The sequence below is a fragment of the Bos indicus x Bos taurus genome, chromosome 13, assembly GCF_003369695.1.
Source record: "Bos indicus x Bos taurus breed Angus x Brahman F1 hybrid chromosome 13, Bos_hybrid_MaternalHap_v2.0, whole genome shotgun sequence".
Classification (NCBI taxonomy): Eukaryota; Metazoa; Chordata; class Mammalia; order Artiodactyla; family Bovidae; genus Bos; species Bos indicus x Bos taurus.
The window spans coordinates 81,070,566-81,087,731 of NC_040088.1; the positions used below are offsets into that span (position 1 = coordinate 81,070,566).

The window sequence follows — 17,166 nt, forward strand, 5'->3', positions numbered from 1 at the left end:
AAGACACAAAACATCTGTGTATCCATCACTCAGACTAGTCAATATTAATATGTTTTACCAATCTTGTCTCATATTTTTAAAGGAAATAAAAGTGTTGCAAATATAAACAAAGCCCCCTTTGTATTTTTCTTGACTCCATTTCCCCTCTTTCTCTCTCTCCAGAGGTAACCACTTTCTGAATTTTGGTGTTCCCATCAATCAAGATAGGCGGAAGAAACATCAACAGCCTCAGATATGCAGATGATACCACTCTAATGGCAAAACAAAGAGGAACTAAAGAGCCTCCTGATGATGGTGAAGGAGGAGAGTGAAAGAGCTGGCTTAAAGCTATATATTAAAAAAACTAAGATCATGGCATCCAGCCCATTACTTCACAGCAAATAGAAGGGGGAAAAGTGGAAACTGACAGATTTCCTCTTCTTGGCTCTAAAATCACTAAGGATGTTGACTGCAGCCATGAAATCGGAAGATAGTAGATTGCTTCTTGGCAGGAAAGCTATGACAAGCCTAGATGGTGTGTTGAAAAGCAGAGACAATACTCTGCTGACAAAGGTCTGTTTAGTCAAGGCTATGGTCTTCCCAGGAGTCAGTTACGGTTGTGAGAGCTGGACCGTAAAGAAGGCAGAACACCAAAGAATTGATGCCTTCGAACTGTGTGCTGGAGAAGATTCCTTGGACAGCAAGGAGATCAAACCAGTCATCACCAACTCGATGGACATGAGTCTGAGTGAACTCCGGGAGTTGGTGATGGACAGGGAGGCCTGGTGTGCTGCGACTCATGGGGTCACAAAGAGCCGGACACGACTGAGTGACTGAACTGAACTGAACCACTGGATACAGAGTTATAATAAAGAAGTATGTAGAGTTGAAATAAGAAAATGAAATTAAACATTGTCTGGTTATTAATAACTCATAATTTAAGACAATTTGTCCTCAACTGGACTGAAATCCACTTTTGCAACATATTTGAAAAAAATAGGATAAAGAACTATTTAAAAATTAGTATATTTTCAGGTTGAATTCTACATTCAAGTTTTAACAGTCTAAAACAGTTTAACAAGGATTTTATCATGGCATGAATATTTTATGTTTATGAGCTAAAGTGGATGATGTCCTTTCCATGTATACAAGGCCATTAAACAAAGTTCCTTTTCTGAGAATAACGTCCAGAGGATGGTACTTCAATGGAAATGACATTCAGTTGTGGATGTTTCTGGTGGTGAAAGTAAAGCCTGATGCTATAAAGAACAATATTTCATAGGAACCTAGAATGTTAGGTCCATGAATGGAGGTAAATTGGACATGGTCAAGCAGGATATGGCAAGACTGAATATGTTAGGAATCAGTGAACTAAAATGACAGGAATGGGTGAATTTAATTCAGATGGCCATTACATCTACTACTGTGGACAAGAATCCCTTAGGAGAAATGGAGTAGCCCTCACAGTCGAGTCTGAAATGCAGTACTTGTGTGCAATCTCAAAAATGACAGAATAAACTCAGTTCATTTTCAAGGCAAATCATTCAATGTTATGGTAATCCAAGTCTATGCCCCAACCACTAATGCTGAAGAAGCTGAAGTTGACCAATTCCAGGAAGACCCACAAGACTTTCTGGAACTAACACACACACACACACACAAGATGTCCTTTTCATCATAGGGGACTGAAATGCAAAAGTAGGAACTCAAGAGATACCAGGATTAACAGGCAAGTTCGGCCTTGGAGTATAAAATGAAGCAGGGCAAAGGCTAACAGAGTTTGGTCAAGAGAACACACTGGTCATAGCAAATACCCCTTTTCAACAATGCAGGCAATGACTCTACATATGGACATCACCAAATGATCAACACCAAAATCAGATTGATTCTATTCTTTGCAGCCAAACATGGAGAAGCTCTATACAGTCAGCAAAAACAAGACCTGGAGCTGACTGTGGCCCAGATTATGAGCTCCTTGTTGCAAAATACAGGCTTAAATTGAAGAAAGGAGGGAAAACCACTAGGCCGTTTAGGTATGAAAGTGAAAGTCAAAGTCACTCAGTCGTGTCCAACTCTTTGCTACCCCATGGACTATATAGTCCATGGAATTCTCTAGGCCAGAATACTGGAGTGCATCACCTTTCCCTTCTCCAGGGGATCTTCCCAACCCAGGGATTGAACCCAGGTCTCCCCCATTGCAGGCAGATTCTCGACCAGCTGAGCCACAAGGGAAGCCCAAGAATACTGGAGCGGGTAGCCTATCCCTTCTCCAGTGGATGTTCCCGACCCAGGAATTGAACCAGGGTCTCATGCATTGGCGGTGGATTCTTTACCAACTGAGCTATCAGGGAAGCCAAAATGAGTCAGTCAGCCAGTGATACATACATACATATATATATATTTCCTCCATTTTGGACTTCATTCCCATTCAGGTGACCACAGTGCATTAAGCAGAGTTCACTTTACTATATGGTTGCTTGCTTAGTTGTTCAGTCACGTCTGACTCTTGCAATGCTTTGAACTACAGCCTTCTAGGAACCGAACCAAGGTCTCCTGCATTGCAGGTGGATTCTTTACCAACTGAGTATTCAGGTGTGTCTAAATCAAATCCCTTATGATTGTACAGTGGAGGTGATGAATAGATTCAAGGGATTAGATCTGGTAGACAGAGTGCTTGAAGAACTATGGACAGAAGTTCGTAACACTGTACAGAAGAAAATGACAAAACACCATCCCCCAAAATAAGAAATGCAAGAAGGCAAAGTGGTTGTCTGAGGAGTCTTTACAAATAGCTGAGGAAAGAAGAGAAGTGAAAGGCAAGGGAGAAAGGGAAAGACATACTCAACTGAATGCAGAGTTCCAGAAACAGCAAGGAGAGTTAAGAAGGCCTTCTTAAATGAACAATGCAAAGAAACAGAGAAAAACAACAGAACGGGAAAGACTAGAGATCTCTTCAAGAAAACTGGAGATATCAAGGGAACATTTCATGCAAAGATGGGCACAATAAAGGACAGAAATGGTATGGACCTAACAGAAGCAGAAGATATTAAGAACGAGTGGCAGCAATACACAGAGGAACTATACAAAAAAGGTCTTAATGACCCAGATAACCACGGTTGTGTGATCAGTCAGCTAGAGCCAGATATCCTGCAGCATGAAGTCAAGTGGGCCTTGGGAAGATTTACTATGAACAAAGCTAGTGGAGGTGATGGAATTCTAGCTGAACTATTTCAAATCCTAAAGATGCTGTTAAAGTGCTGCACTCAATATGCCAGCAAATTTGGAAAACTCAGCAGTGGCCATAAGACTGGAAAAGATCATTTTTCATTCCAATCCCAAAAAAGTGCAATGTCGAAGAATGTTCAAACTACCGCACGCTTGCACTTATTTCACATGCTAGCAAGGTAATGCTCAAATTCCTTCAAGCTAGGCTTCAGCAATATGTGAACTGAGAATTTCCAGATGTACAAGCTGGTTTTAGAAAAGGCAGGGGAACTGGAGATCAAATTTCTAACATTTCTTGGATCATAGAGAAAGCAAGAGAATTCCAGAAAAACATCTACTTCTGCTTATGCTAAAGCCTTTGACTCTGTGGATAACGACAAACTGTAGAAAATTCTTCAAGAGATGGGAATACTGGACCACCTTACCTGCCTCCTGAGAAACCGGTATGTGGATCAAGAAGCAACAGACATGGAACCACACATGGAAGAAATGACTGGTTCACAATTGGGAAAGGAGTACATCAAGGCTGTATATTGTCACCCTGCTTATTTAACTTCTATGCTAAATGCCAGGGTGAATGAATCACAAGCTGGAATCAAGATTGCTGGGAGAAATATCAACACCCTCAGATATGTAGATGATAACACTCAAATGGCAGAAAATGATGAGCAACTACAGAGTCTCTTGATACGGGTGAAAAAGCTGGCTTAAAACTCAGCATTCAACAAACTAAGATCATGGTATCTGGTCCCACCACTTCATGGCAAATAGAAGGGGAAAAAAGTAGAGGCAGTGACAGGTTTTTCTTGCACTCCAAATTCACCGAGGATGGTGATTTTAGCCATGAAATTAAAACATACTTGCTCCTTGGAAGGAAATCTATGACAAACGTGGATAGCATATTAAAAAGCAGAGATATCACTTTGCTGACAAAGGTCTGTAGAGTCAAAGCTGCGGTTTTTCCAGTAGTGATGTGCGGATGTGAGAGCTGGATCATAAAGAAGGCTAAGTGCCAAAGAACCGATGCTTTCAAATTTGGTGCTGAAGAAGACTCATGAGAGTCTTTTGGAGTACAAGGAGATCAAACCAGTCAACCCTATAGGAAATCAACCCTACATATTATTTGGAAGGACTGGTGCTGAAGCTTAAGTGCCAATTCTTTGGCCACATGATACAAGACCTGACTCACTGGAAAGACTCATTGGAAAATGGGAACGATTTAAGTCAAAAGGAGCACCGGAGGATGAGATGGTTAGATAGCATCACCAACTTCATGGACACGAATTTGAGCAAAACTGGGGAGATAGTGAAGGACAGGGGAAGCTGGTATGCTGCATTCCATGGGGTTGCAAACAGTCAGATACCAGTCAGTGACTGAACAATAACAAGATAACTACGCCAATATGATGCACTGAATAAATTGAGTAATAATCTCCTTAAAGAGAAACAAATGACACTCTATGTTTATTGGGAAATTTCTTGTCCAAAGTGTTGAAAAGGTGATTTCTTTCCAGGTCAAATTTCTGTGGAATTCCAATCCCACTGCTGGCCTGTTAATTCTAAACCATATTTAATCCACAAAGCTTCAGCATAAAAATACACCAGATGGTGATACGCTTTATATTCTGCCAACTTGAAACGCGGTAAGTGCACTGGGCATCGAGTGCTGCTAACTCCCTCTCTGGGGCCCATGACCAGCGATGCCCTCTTAGGTCCCCTTTACCAGCTTTGGCTAAAGCACTCGCACCTCGGCTCTTCTCTGGACGTCACACAAACCTCTCCCAATTCTATGTGGCCAAAGACTGATTAACACAGACGTACAAGAGGCACGTGTCCCAGGCTCAAAGGAGCAGATCACGGTCGTTTACACTCCAGAGCTGGGGTCAGGCTGCAGAGGAACTCTAGCTGAGATCCTAGCCTTGCTTAGCCCCCGCCCTGGCCCCCTCCTGCTTCCTCCTCTCTGCCCTGCTGAAGATCCTTTCCTCAGCAAATCACATGACCCAAAGTCCTACCTTGGTCTTTGTTTCTAGAACACCCATTCTTAGACACGGACAAACCAGAAGACCTGAGGGAGGTGATTTGAGATGATCCCTAGTGTCAAGGTCAGCACAAGGCCTATAGACTGCAAACACATTCAGGACGGGCTTAGCACCTGAGCAAATGGGATGCTTTCAGGGTGACCTAAGCGTCATGTGGGAAGGATATTTTGCCGTAATTTATACAGTTTTGTTTACGCCAGATTTTATGCAATTTTGGAAACGAGCACACATATATTGAATGTAAATATGTTTTACTAGTGGTAGTAAACAATCAGAAGATGTTTTATAGCAACAATAATATCTTTCCAGCAGTTATAACAGCAGGATTCTAGGCCAGCACTCACAAGGTTTTTAATGTCTCAAATGTGAGTGTGTGTGTACACTGGAGTCAGTATTATATTCTTGCAGTGAGCATTCCAACTCACCTTTCCCGTTCTGCTTTATTCTTGATGGATTTATCTTGGCTGATGGCTTTGCTATTTTCCATAGAAATCTTAGCTTGGTGTGCTCGCATCTCTTTGCTTTCCCTGTGTATTAAAATAAAAACAAAACCAGGAAGTGATCATTTTGTAATGCACAGACATCGAATCACTATGCTGTACACCAGGAACTAACACAGTCTCGTAGGTCAATTATACTTAAAAAAAGAAAGAAAACCAACCAAACAAACTTATAAAAAAAGAGATCAGATTTGTGGTTTCCAGAGGCAGGGTTGAGGGGAAGGGAAATTGGATGAAGGAGGTCAAAAAGTACAAACTTCCTGTTTAGTCACTAAGTCGTATCCTGACTCTTTGTGACCTCATGGACTGTAGCCCACTAGGATCCTCTGTCCATGGGATTTCCTAGGCAAGACTATTGAAATGGGTGCCACTTCCTTCTCCAGGGGATCTTCCTGACCCAGAGATTGAACTCACTTCTGTTTGGCAGGTAGATTCTCTACCACTGAGCCACCTGGAACAAACTTCCAATTATATGATAAATAAGTACTACGGATGTAATGTACAACATGACTAAGACATATGTGATATAAACATGAAAGTTGTTAAGACAGTAAATACTACAAGTTCTCATTATGAGAAAAAGTACTTTTCCTTTTATTTTGTATCTGTATGAGATGATGGAGGTTCACAAAACTTATTGTAATCATTTCATGATATACGTAGGCCAAAGCAGTATGCTGAGCAGCTGACATTATACAGTGCTGTATATCCATTATACCTCAGTAAAACTGTAAGGGAGAAAAAGACACCAGGGGAGTGGAGAGTGAGTGTTCAGTAGGTAGAGTTTCAGTTGGGGAAGATGATAAAGTCCTGGAGCTGGGTGGTAGTGACTGATGGTTACAACAGTGTGAATACACCTTATGCTACACACTTATAAACAGTTGACATAGTAAATTTTGCGTTGTAGACTTTTAACTCTAATTAAAAATATAAACAAAAAACAAATTTCATATGTAACAAGAGGACTGGGTTCACTTTTTATCTCATTATTGAGATCATGAAGTTGTCTTGCATTCTGTGAGAAGGAGGGCAGGAGCCCCAGTCCACAAGCATGATTCTCCTGGGGGCGCGGGGCACTCACTGTGAAGTGTCAGTGCTGGGCTGGGAAGAAGAGACACGAGGCGTGTCTAACGTAACCCCAACCACACGATGAGCCTATACAGCTGCCCAGAGTAGGACACTGTCATTAAGTCATCAACATGCGAGATGCATTCTGAATAAATAAAAGCTACAAATCCCAAGTTATATACACATATCTCAGGCAATCATGTTTACAAGCCTATATACAATAAGACAAAGGGGAATAGTAAGTACTGCATGAGAATAATCAAAGAATGCACAGGGACAAACGCTTACAGTCAGGAAAACACGGATTTTCCAGCTTTGTCCCATGTTTTTTTGCGGGGCTCAGATTGCTTGGAAGAGAAAGGATGTTCTAACACTCACAAATGACTGTCTTGCATTCTGACAGCCCAGGGGTGTGAAGGGGACAAATGATTTCAAATAAACACAGGAAACGGGGGCAGGGAGCTTACAGGTGACTGATCACCGAGTGTGAATGGGTGTGTGTACCACAAAACTCATCTCTTTGGACTACTGATGAGCACATACGCACACCACTTAGAATCTGAACATGAAAGTATTAACACAGAATCTTCTCTGGAACCTATGGTGATCTCCTTGGAGCACCGCCCGGAAATGGGCAGGTTAAGTGCTGTTTGTACTTTGTGGAAAACGATGGATAAAACTGAAACAGAGAGGTCTCCAGTCGGAGGACTTAGGGACACAGAAGCTGGATATGCACAGAAACTCCTGGGCCCGAGAAACTGCCTCTCAGAATTGTTCGTACCTTGTTATTAAATGGACCATCTCTTCATTCATTCATTCATTCAACAAGCACTTCTCAATAACCAAGTAATGTTGCCAAATGTTAGGAAGGCAAGAATTTTTTAACCGAGAACAAGAGCTGTGATGGTGACAAAGAAACATGACCACAGAATACTTAACAAAAAGCTTCAGTGCTGCTGTTACTTTGAAAAATACTCCTGCCATGGATCTATTTTTTAAGGTAAATTAGTAATAAGGTTATGTTTCCTTCAAATGACTTCCGAAGTCATGCAAGAATTCATTTACTTTTTTTTTTCTTTTGGACAATGCCTACTGTTTGGGATAATTTTTTCTCCTTTATTCAACTACAATAAAAGATCAGAAGAGAGTACCTTATTCTTCAAAGTATCTTCGAATAAGGGTGGACATCTAAAATCTGATATTGTAGAAATGGTCAAAGGGAAGATGATGAACCGAATTTTCTGTGTACTAAATCAAGAGCATTTCTAAGGGGGAAAAGGCACTTTTAATCCTATACAAATAAACAGAATACTTTAAAAGGGATATGGTATGGTACTTGAGCCCACAAGAAACTCCGCATGGCATGCATACTTCATTTAGTTGGCTCATGAGAGAATCAGAAACTACGGCAAAAATACTTCACGTTCTTATGGTTGCGTATCACGCCATAATGAGGTTTGGAATCTGGGAATGTGCCTACATAATTCATTTCAGAAGTTTAAAGTTGTTTTTTTTTTTGGATTTGTTTGTAAAATGCTTCTGTTGTATACTTTCTGGTGTGTATCAACAGACCGCCACTGCAGCACACAATCGGCCCTAAAGAAGACGGACAAGCTGCAACCAAGCTGCGACGAAAAGACACCACTGACATCAACAGTCTTCTGCCTGGGGAAAAAGTCCAGCTCACCATCTGCAGTGTCTTTAACATGATACTCAGTGTGCTGAAATGGGGAGAGGCAAAAATACACAGATACTTTTTGCTATTTCTTGATCAGACCTGCCTTTCTAAAATTTATAGACACCCTGACAATGGAAAGGAAGGTATCTCTGAGCCATCAGAACCAACCATTCTAGGAGTTCAACTGCTTGGTCTTTATCTCCTTCTGTGTCTTTCCTTCCTAAGAGGTTCCAGATCATTTCTTAAAAGCCAAATCTGGCCCTATCATCTTGTGAAGCCTCCAGAACCACTCGGAGGCAGCAGAGTCTGTGATAATTTTTAGTCTGTATTGTATGCTACTTGTAATGTAACTTAATTGGTTGTAGGAGTATGATATCTTGCCACCACTTGGAAGCATTTTGATGGGCGAGGCCATTTCTTATAGTTCCTCTTGCCACATCAGCTCTGTGACAGAGTATACAAAAAAGCTCAATGTTATATGTGAAGTTGATTTTCCTTACTACCCTGACACGTGTGCGTACACACACACACACACACACACACACACACACACTAGTTGTTTTAAAAACGGAGTTTCCTCTGGAGCTAAGTTGCCCACCTGTCATGGGACAGTTTCAGCTGCTGGGTCTGCTGCTCGTGGGCGCTGATCAGGAGCTTTCTGAGCAGCTCGCACTGCTGGCTGAGGTGCAGGTCCCGGATCTCCTGCTCCTCCGCACTGTGGGTGTTGATCATGTCTGACCACTCCTTTGTGTGCTGTGCCACAATCTCCTTGACCTGCGTGGGGAAAGGGGTGGTGTCACCTGGAATTCTCACAGTTCCAGGGAGGAACTAAAAGCACAATATTAACCGTGCATTTCAGATCCCCCTCATTGATTTACTTGGTTAGAACCAGTAAAAATATGTACTAACCAACAGGAACTAGGAAGTCATCACTTTTTAAAACAGGGCAATCATTTTGGCTCTAGATATTTAACCATGACCCATTTCTCTGCCTAAGTTGCCGATACGCTGGTTTGTCTGGTTCTTGGGCTCCTTTACCGATTCGATGAGAATTCTCTTCATCTCCTCATGCTTTTCCAGCTTCACTTCCACAAGGTCACAGGTCTGAATAGAGAGCTGTACGTTCTCTTATTCCTGGGTCATGACTTATTGTGTCATCTTAGCAAACGCTGGGGTAGACAGTCTTCCCCTGCAGAGAGTAGCTGTGCTCTTCGCACTGTGGGTTTTACGGCTCATCAAGTGCTAGAGTCTATTTCTCCAGCTCGTTGAGTCTGGCTGACCCGTGACTTGCTTTAGCCTGTAAGACTGCAGCAGATGTGATGCAAAGAGAAGCTGTGCAAGTGCTTATCCTTTCTCTATTCTTGGAACTCTGATAAGCCTGTGCTAGCCTGCTGGAGAGTGAGAGGTCATACAGTTAAAAACCACCAGCCGCCAGCTTCCTACCAGAGACCTCAGAGACGCCACCAGTCCCAGCCGACTGCTGACACACCCAAGTCCAGATGGATTCAGTAGAGCTGTCCAGGGGCATATAGTCTGAGTTCTAACCCACTGAACTGTCAGTTAATACACGGTAGTTGGAAATGGCAACCCACTCCAGGGTTCTTGCCTGGAGAATCCCAGGGATGGGGGAGCCTGGTGGGCTGCCGTCTATAGGGTCGCACAGAGTCGGACTGAAGCGACTTAGCAGCAGCAGCACTTGTCTTAAGCCACTAAATTTTGGGGTGGTGTTTCATTCAGCAAAAGCAATTGATACAGTAACCAAGGTTTCTACTTTTGTATTTACACAAAGTGTCTAAAAATGATGGAGTATCACATAGTCATTAATTCTCAAACATTCTAGTTAAGAGGAGGAAAAAAGAGAGTAGGGAACAGCTCTCAAAAATATGCAGCTTTAGACTCTTTAGACCTCTTTAGGCTGCAAGGCAGAATAGACGCAAATACACAGCTCCGCGGAGAACTTCCGTTTGGAACGCCTGGCTGGCTCAGGTGCGCGGCAGCGACGCTCGCTGGATGACGGAGCTTCAGGTACACCGAGGACACTGGCTGGTTTGACCAAAAGCTATAGTTGGAAACCTTGTCTTTAACAGTTCTTTTTCTTTTATGACTATTATCATAGGATATTCATGTTCTTGACTGCAACATGGTGCTCAGTTCTTCAAGACGTCTGTAATCACAGTTCATGTCCCCTAAACGCCTATTTTCTTGTGTTTTGTAGGGGGGTAATATGAGTGATTAGGCTCATCTCCTAGAATCTTAGCTCCAGAATTTTCCCCATCCCTAAACTTCCACAGCAAGGTTAGAACGGAAAATTAAATTATTGACTAAAAAATAAATATTGAAATAAGAGTTACTGAACCCTCCGGATGGGTGGTTTTCTGTCATACGTTCAATGTCACCTCTATAAGGAAGTACTTCTATATTCTACACAACATTTCCTTTTAATCCATTTATTGTTTTCCTGATGCCTCTGAGGCAGACGACATAGACATTGGGAGTATATGTCTACAATGAAGGAAAGGTGTTCCATGACATGACTCTTCTCTAACGCAGTGGGCCCAGACCAACCCCAGGGTACTGTTATTTCTGATTAAAACTGGGTGCAGCTTCAAAACAAATTACCAAGTTGTTGCTGTAAAAATAGGCATTTTCTTACCTTAGATTTGTGATCTGATGTCAGCGTCTGAATTTTAATTTCTGTTTCTTTCTTCATTTCAAGACAATTACTTCCCCTGAAAATGGAAAACCGCAAATGCATGCCAAGCATGAGATATCTTCCTGCTCCCAGAGGCCTTTGCTCCAAAGCCTTCTGATGAAGACAATTAGTTCATCACACTTGGGACGCCACAGCTCACTGGGCAACCTCAGTTCTTCTAGTAATAGATGCACACCTTACAAAATCTCTGTATCGTGATTACTGAATTCAACCACTACACAAACAGCCATTTCAGACCTAACAATTATTTCGTTGTAAAGGATTTGTTGTCAGTTTCCATTTTGGTTCCTGCTGTTCTTCAAGCTATTTTTCATTTATTCAATAATATACTATTTATGATGAGAACTGAAAAACAGGACTTCAGCCTTGAAGTGAATTTTCAATTCTTCTACTTTGGTTATAAAGCCAGATTTTTGTCTTTGACACATGCCAGCAAGGGAGAAAAATAGCATTTCTTGGCACTACGGGGTAATTTTTGCTTCTTACTCCATTGTGAGTAGGAAATATATACTAGGCAATTGCCCAGAAAGCATTACTGCCTATTTCAGTGATTATTTTTTCCTTTTGGAATATCCGCATCATTGCTGAAACCAGAGCAGGCCCTGAGCATCTGTCTTCAGCATGTGTGCTCTGATTTATTACAGCCTAAGTCAGAATGCTTCATCCTGTTATTAATGGAGAGTGCCTCTGAGAGACACATTCTAAACATCCAACTGATCACTTCTCCATGCCTGGCACTGCATGTGTTTTTCCCTACTCTGTTATTCAGTTAGCTTGCAACATCACAGAAACTCTTTGAAAGAGTTTATCTAGAATTCAGCTACACAGAAACATCTCCCTAGCTGAATTCTAGATAAACTCTTTCAAAGTAAATGCAATGGCAGGTTTTATTCAACAGTTTTAGCTGTTGGCATAAGCTAAAGATTCTTGAAATATTAAACAACAAAACTGGACTTTTCCCCCTTGAGTACATCAACCTTATTATTTATTACCTGGTGATGCAAAATGCTTTCTGGAATTTCCCAACTTTGTCTTTCCTTCTCTCCCCATTAACCTTAAAGGTACTTACATGGAAAACTCATGAAAGACACAGTTATTATTTTATTAACCAACACCTGTAGAACTTGAACAAAGCTCCTCTTTCCACTTCAGTCACTCCCTTTAGCTTAGTAAGTCTCTTATTTTCTGAAATCATTTTTAATGATGAAAACACAGTTAAGACTAAGTTCTTCCTTGGCCTAAACAGGCAGCTAAACTGTGGGAAAAGACAAAACATAAAAAGGCAAAAATGCTCCAGAAGGAAATCAACAGCCTTTACCCTTTCTTCTTCATTGCCTTCTCTAGGATTTTCTCGTGAGTCAATTTCTCCTTGTCGTACTGTGCCACAATCTTGTCAACTTGAGTGCAATGGAGTTTCTGCATGGTACTGTGCTCCTGCAGAAGAATTTGTAGTTACAAGTCAGACTTGCAGTGAGGCTGATAAACTTTAGTCCACGTTGGGCTGGCATAATTTTCACCAGTACCTGTGGAGTCTCGGTTTGAAAATCAGGAAGTAACTGAGTCTGGGAGCTGGAAAGACTTCCAACCTCCCAGGCAACCTGAGAGTTTCTTGTGTCCCCATAAGGCCTCGCTAACAAGGGGGTCTCCAGCCTCAGTCCAATGAACATGCCTACCTCAAAAGGCAGCCCTGCCCGCTGCTGGGCAGCACCAATCACCCCAAAGTTCTTTCCTCTGCACGTAGATGGCTCCATAGAACTCCACCCATCCATCTTGTTTTTCTTTTTCTTCTTTGTCCGTACCATGTGGGATCTTAGTCCCCTGACCAGGGATGGAACCCATGCTCTGCTTTGGTGAAAGTGCTCAGTCTTAACCTCTGGACCACCAGGGAATTCCCTCACCATCCACCTTTGCTCTGCTGTCTGAGTCATCTAACTGGCCCACGGCCCCTTCCTCAACCTAGTGCCCAGAATGCAAGGTCAGCCACCACATTTCTCCTCTTTTACATGCTGAGTATAGCTATTCATCATGTGGCATGGCGTCTACACACCTGGGACATTTGGGAAGGTCTTGAACACTGTCATTGCGCAATGAGAACTGCCACTGTGGTTTCACTGTCAGCTCATTTTGGATCCCTAACAATATTTTTGCCAGCTTCCTTATCAAGATGTACTCACAAGGAAGACAGAAGGTTCAGGAGCCCTGGCCTTCAGCTTTACAGATATTTAAAATATTTCTCCATCTGCTTCCTCTGATCACTGAAATGGACTGAAAGGCTTTGAAAATAAGTGCTTCTCTATGAACATTACTTTTTCCTGATAATTTGGCCACATCCAGGGACTTAATGAAATCAGATTCTTTAGCTACTCAGCCCCTAAACACAGAGGAAAATATTACTATCAGTAATATTTACTCCAAGATGATGCTTAATGTCATATCCTAGTATTACTCTTGAGAAACTTAGAGAAATGAGATGATATTAAAGTCTGGAATTGGTAGACTATATTCAGCTTATACAGCTACCCTTATGGTCATGTTTGCTTTTGCTTACTTTTCAAAGTGTGTCCAAAGAAGACATACAAATGGCTAACCAACACATGAAAAGATGCTCAACATCACTCATTATTAGAGAAATTCAAATCAAAACCACAATGAGGTACCATCTTACTCTAGTCAGAATGGCCACCATCTCAAAGTCTACAAACAATAAATGCTGGAGAGGGTGTGGAGAAAAGGGACCCTCTTACACTGTTGGTGGGAACACAAACTAGTACAGCCACTATGGAGAACAGTGTGGAGATTCCTTAAAAAAACTGGAAATAGAACTGCCACACAACCCAGCAATCCCACTGCTGGGCATCCACACTGAGGAAACCAGAACTGAAAGCAACACGTGTACGCCAGTGTTCATTGCAGCACTGTTTACAATAGCCGGGACGTGGAAGCAACCTAGATGCCCATCAGTAGGCGAATGCATAAGGAAGTTGTGGCACAGATACACCACGGGACATTACTCAGCTATAAAAAAGAACACAATTTGAGTCAGTCCTAATGAGGTGGATGAAACGATTATCCAGAGTGAAGTCAGAAAGAGAAACACCAATGCAGTATGCTAACTGCTGCTGCTAAGTCACTTCAGTCGTGTCCGATTCTGTGCGACCCCAGAGACGGCAGCCCACCAGGCTCCCCTGTCCCTGGGATTCTCCAGGCAGGAACACTGGAGTGGGTTGCCATTTCCTTCTCCAATGCATGAAAGTGAAAAGTGAAAGGGAAGTCGCTCAGTTGTGTCCAACTCTTCGCGACCCCACGGACTGCGGCCTACCAGGGTCCTCCGTATACTAATGCATATATATGAAATTTAGAAAGATGGTAATGATGACCCTATATGCAAGACAGCAAAAGAAACACAGACGTAAAGGACAGACTTTTGGACTTTGTGGGAGAGGTGAGGGTGAGATTTGAGAAAATAGCACTGAAACATGTATATTATCATATGTAAAACAGATGACCAGTGCAAGTTCAACACATGAAGCAGGGCACTCAAAGCCGGTGCTCTGGGACAACCCAGACGGATGGGGTGGGGAGGGAGGGAGCTTCAGGATAGGGGACACATGTACACCCATGGCTGATCCATGTCGATGCATGGCAAAAACCACTACAATATTGTAAAGTAATAGCCTCCAATTAAAATAAATAAATTAGTTACAAAAATAAGGTATGCAACAAAAGTGAGTGACTTAATTTTTAAAAAGTTGATTTTCTTTCTAAGAAAATCACCTTGAACCTAATTCATGAATATCTTTAAAGATTTCATAAAATATAAATGGGGAAGTGATTTTGAACCTTACCAAGATTTCATTAATTTCCCGTGTTGCTAGTGAGTTAACACAGGAGTTGATCTACAGTTATTATATACATCAATTCTTCAGAAATGCATTGGTGCAGTCTTCCTGTCAGGTCAATAAATGCCTTTGGGAGAAGGTGTAGAGGAGGGTGGCGATGGGTCCTTGGAATAGGCTCTAGAAACAGGGACAATGGGGTGGTCCTAGATGATGTTACTCTGCTCTGGATCTGGGGTCAGAGAATTATATGCAACAATGTCTTGCTTAATTTGTGGTTGGAACAGCTGATAAATCTAGTCCTAGTACCAATCTACTCCTAGTACTGGGCTGGCCAAAAAGTTCATCTGGGTTCTCCATAAGAGCTTATGGAAAAACCCAAGTGAATTTTTGGCCAACCCAATACATGCTCTTGAAATAAACACATTTCAGTCAGGGCTTCTGCATTGGATTAAGGATGTGAACAGTCTCAGGTCTTGGGACAAGCCACTTAATCCCAATCTGTCCATCTTTATAATTGGGATAGTGATATCTACTTTAGTGGGTTGTTAGGATTAAAAGTAAATATAATATAAATCATATTTCAAATGCTTATTAGGCCTTATTCAAAATATGTTGTTGTTCAGTTGCCAAGTTGTGTCTGATTTTTTGTTACCTCATGGACTGCAGCATGCTAGGCCTTCCTGTCTAATTCAAAATATGGTGACATACAAATCTACTTATATTTTTTGATCCTCATGAAAACATGCAGAGTGATTTGAGAGAACAGCCAGTGAAATTAAATCAATAAACCTTTCCTTCAAGTTTAACACACCACCCCAAGAATAGATTGACATGTTGATGTACCCTTATTTAAATGGATTTAGCTACTTCTGTAGCAGCAGCACTGTTATGTGGGAAAAACACTAAAAAATACTGCTCCTGCTGCTAAGTCGCTTCAATCGTGTCTGACTCTGTGCAACCCCATAGATGGCAGCCCACCAGGCTCCCCCGTCCCTGGGATTCTCCAGGCAATAACACTGGAGTGGGTTGCCATTTCCTTCTCAAATGCATGAAACTGAAAAGTGAAAGTGAAGTCACTCAGTCGTGTCTGAAAATACTAGCCTTCCTTAAAAGATTTAATAATCATCATGCCTGTCTGCACATGTATTAATTTCCCTGGACAACTAAACAAGGGGATCTGTGAAAGTCTAGGGGCTTCCTAGGTGGCTCAGTGGGTAAAGAATCTGCCTGCAATGCAAGAGATGCAGGCAGACACGAGTTTGATCCCTGAGTCAGGAAGATCCCCTGAAGGAGGAAAGGCAATCCACTCCTATATTCTTGCCTGGAAAATCCCATGGACAGAGGAGCCTAGCGAGCTACAGTTCATGGGATCACAAAGACTTGGACATGACTGAAGTGACTGAGCACACATGCATGTAAGTCTAGAATAAAACATTCTAGAGGTGCTACCAGACATGGAACAGACTGGTTCCAAATCAGGAAAGAAGTACATCAAGGCTGTACATTATCATCCTTCTTATTTAACTTATACAGAGAGCACATCATAAGAAATGCTGGGCTGGATGAAGCAGAAGCTGGAATCAAGATTGCTGGGAAAAATATCAGTAATCTCAGATATGCAGATGACACCATCCTTATGGCAGGAAGTGAAGAGGAACTAAAGAGCCTCTTGATGAAAGTGAAAGAGGAGAGTGAAAAAATTGGCTTAAAGCTCAACATTCAGAAAACGAAGATCATAGCATCCGGTCCCATCACTTCATGGCAGATAGATGGAGAAACAATAGAAACAGTGACAGATTTAACTTTCTTGGGCTGCGAAATCACTGCAGATGGTGACTGCAGCCATGAAGGTAAAAGACTCTTGCTCCTTGGAAGAAAAGCTATGACCAACCTAGACAGTGTATTAAAAAGCAGAGACATTACTTTTCCAACAAAGGTCTGTCTAGTCACAGCTATGGTTTTTCCAGTATTCATGTATGGACATGAGAGCTGGACCATAAAAAAAGGTGAGCATTGAAGAATTGATGCTTTTGAACTGTGGTGTTGGAGAAGACTCTTGAGAGGCCCTCGGACTGCAAGGAGATCCAACCAGTCAATCCTAAAGGAAGTCAGTCCTGAAGATTCA

At 41.9% G+C, this 17,166-nt stretch overlaps 1 protein-coding gene across 8 annotated transcripts in view; it reads right to left on the reverse strand.

The window, feature by feature from the left end:
• The window catches only part of PLCB4 (phospholipase C beta 4), a 480,675-nt gene that overhangs the window by 11,648 nt on the left and 451,861 nt on the right, over nt 1-17,166 (reverse strand). For all 8 annotated transcript variants that reach the window (XM_027560320.1, XM_027560321.1, XM_027560322.1 and 5 more), the window contains 4 exons: nt 12,521-12,636; nt 11,143-11,218; nt 9,088-9,263; nt 5,669-5,770 (listed from right to left, as the gene is read on the reverse strand). In XM_027560320.1, coding sequence (XP_027416121.1) covers nt 5,669-5,770; nt 9,088-9,263; nt 11,143-11,218; nt 12,521-12,636 — 470 coding nt within the window. The remainder of the gene's footprint in view (nt 1-5,668; nt 5,771-9,087; nt 9,264-11,142; nt 11,219-12,520; nt 12,637-17,166) is intronic.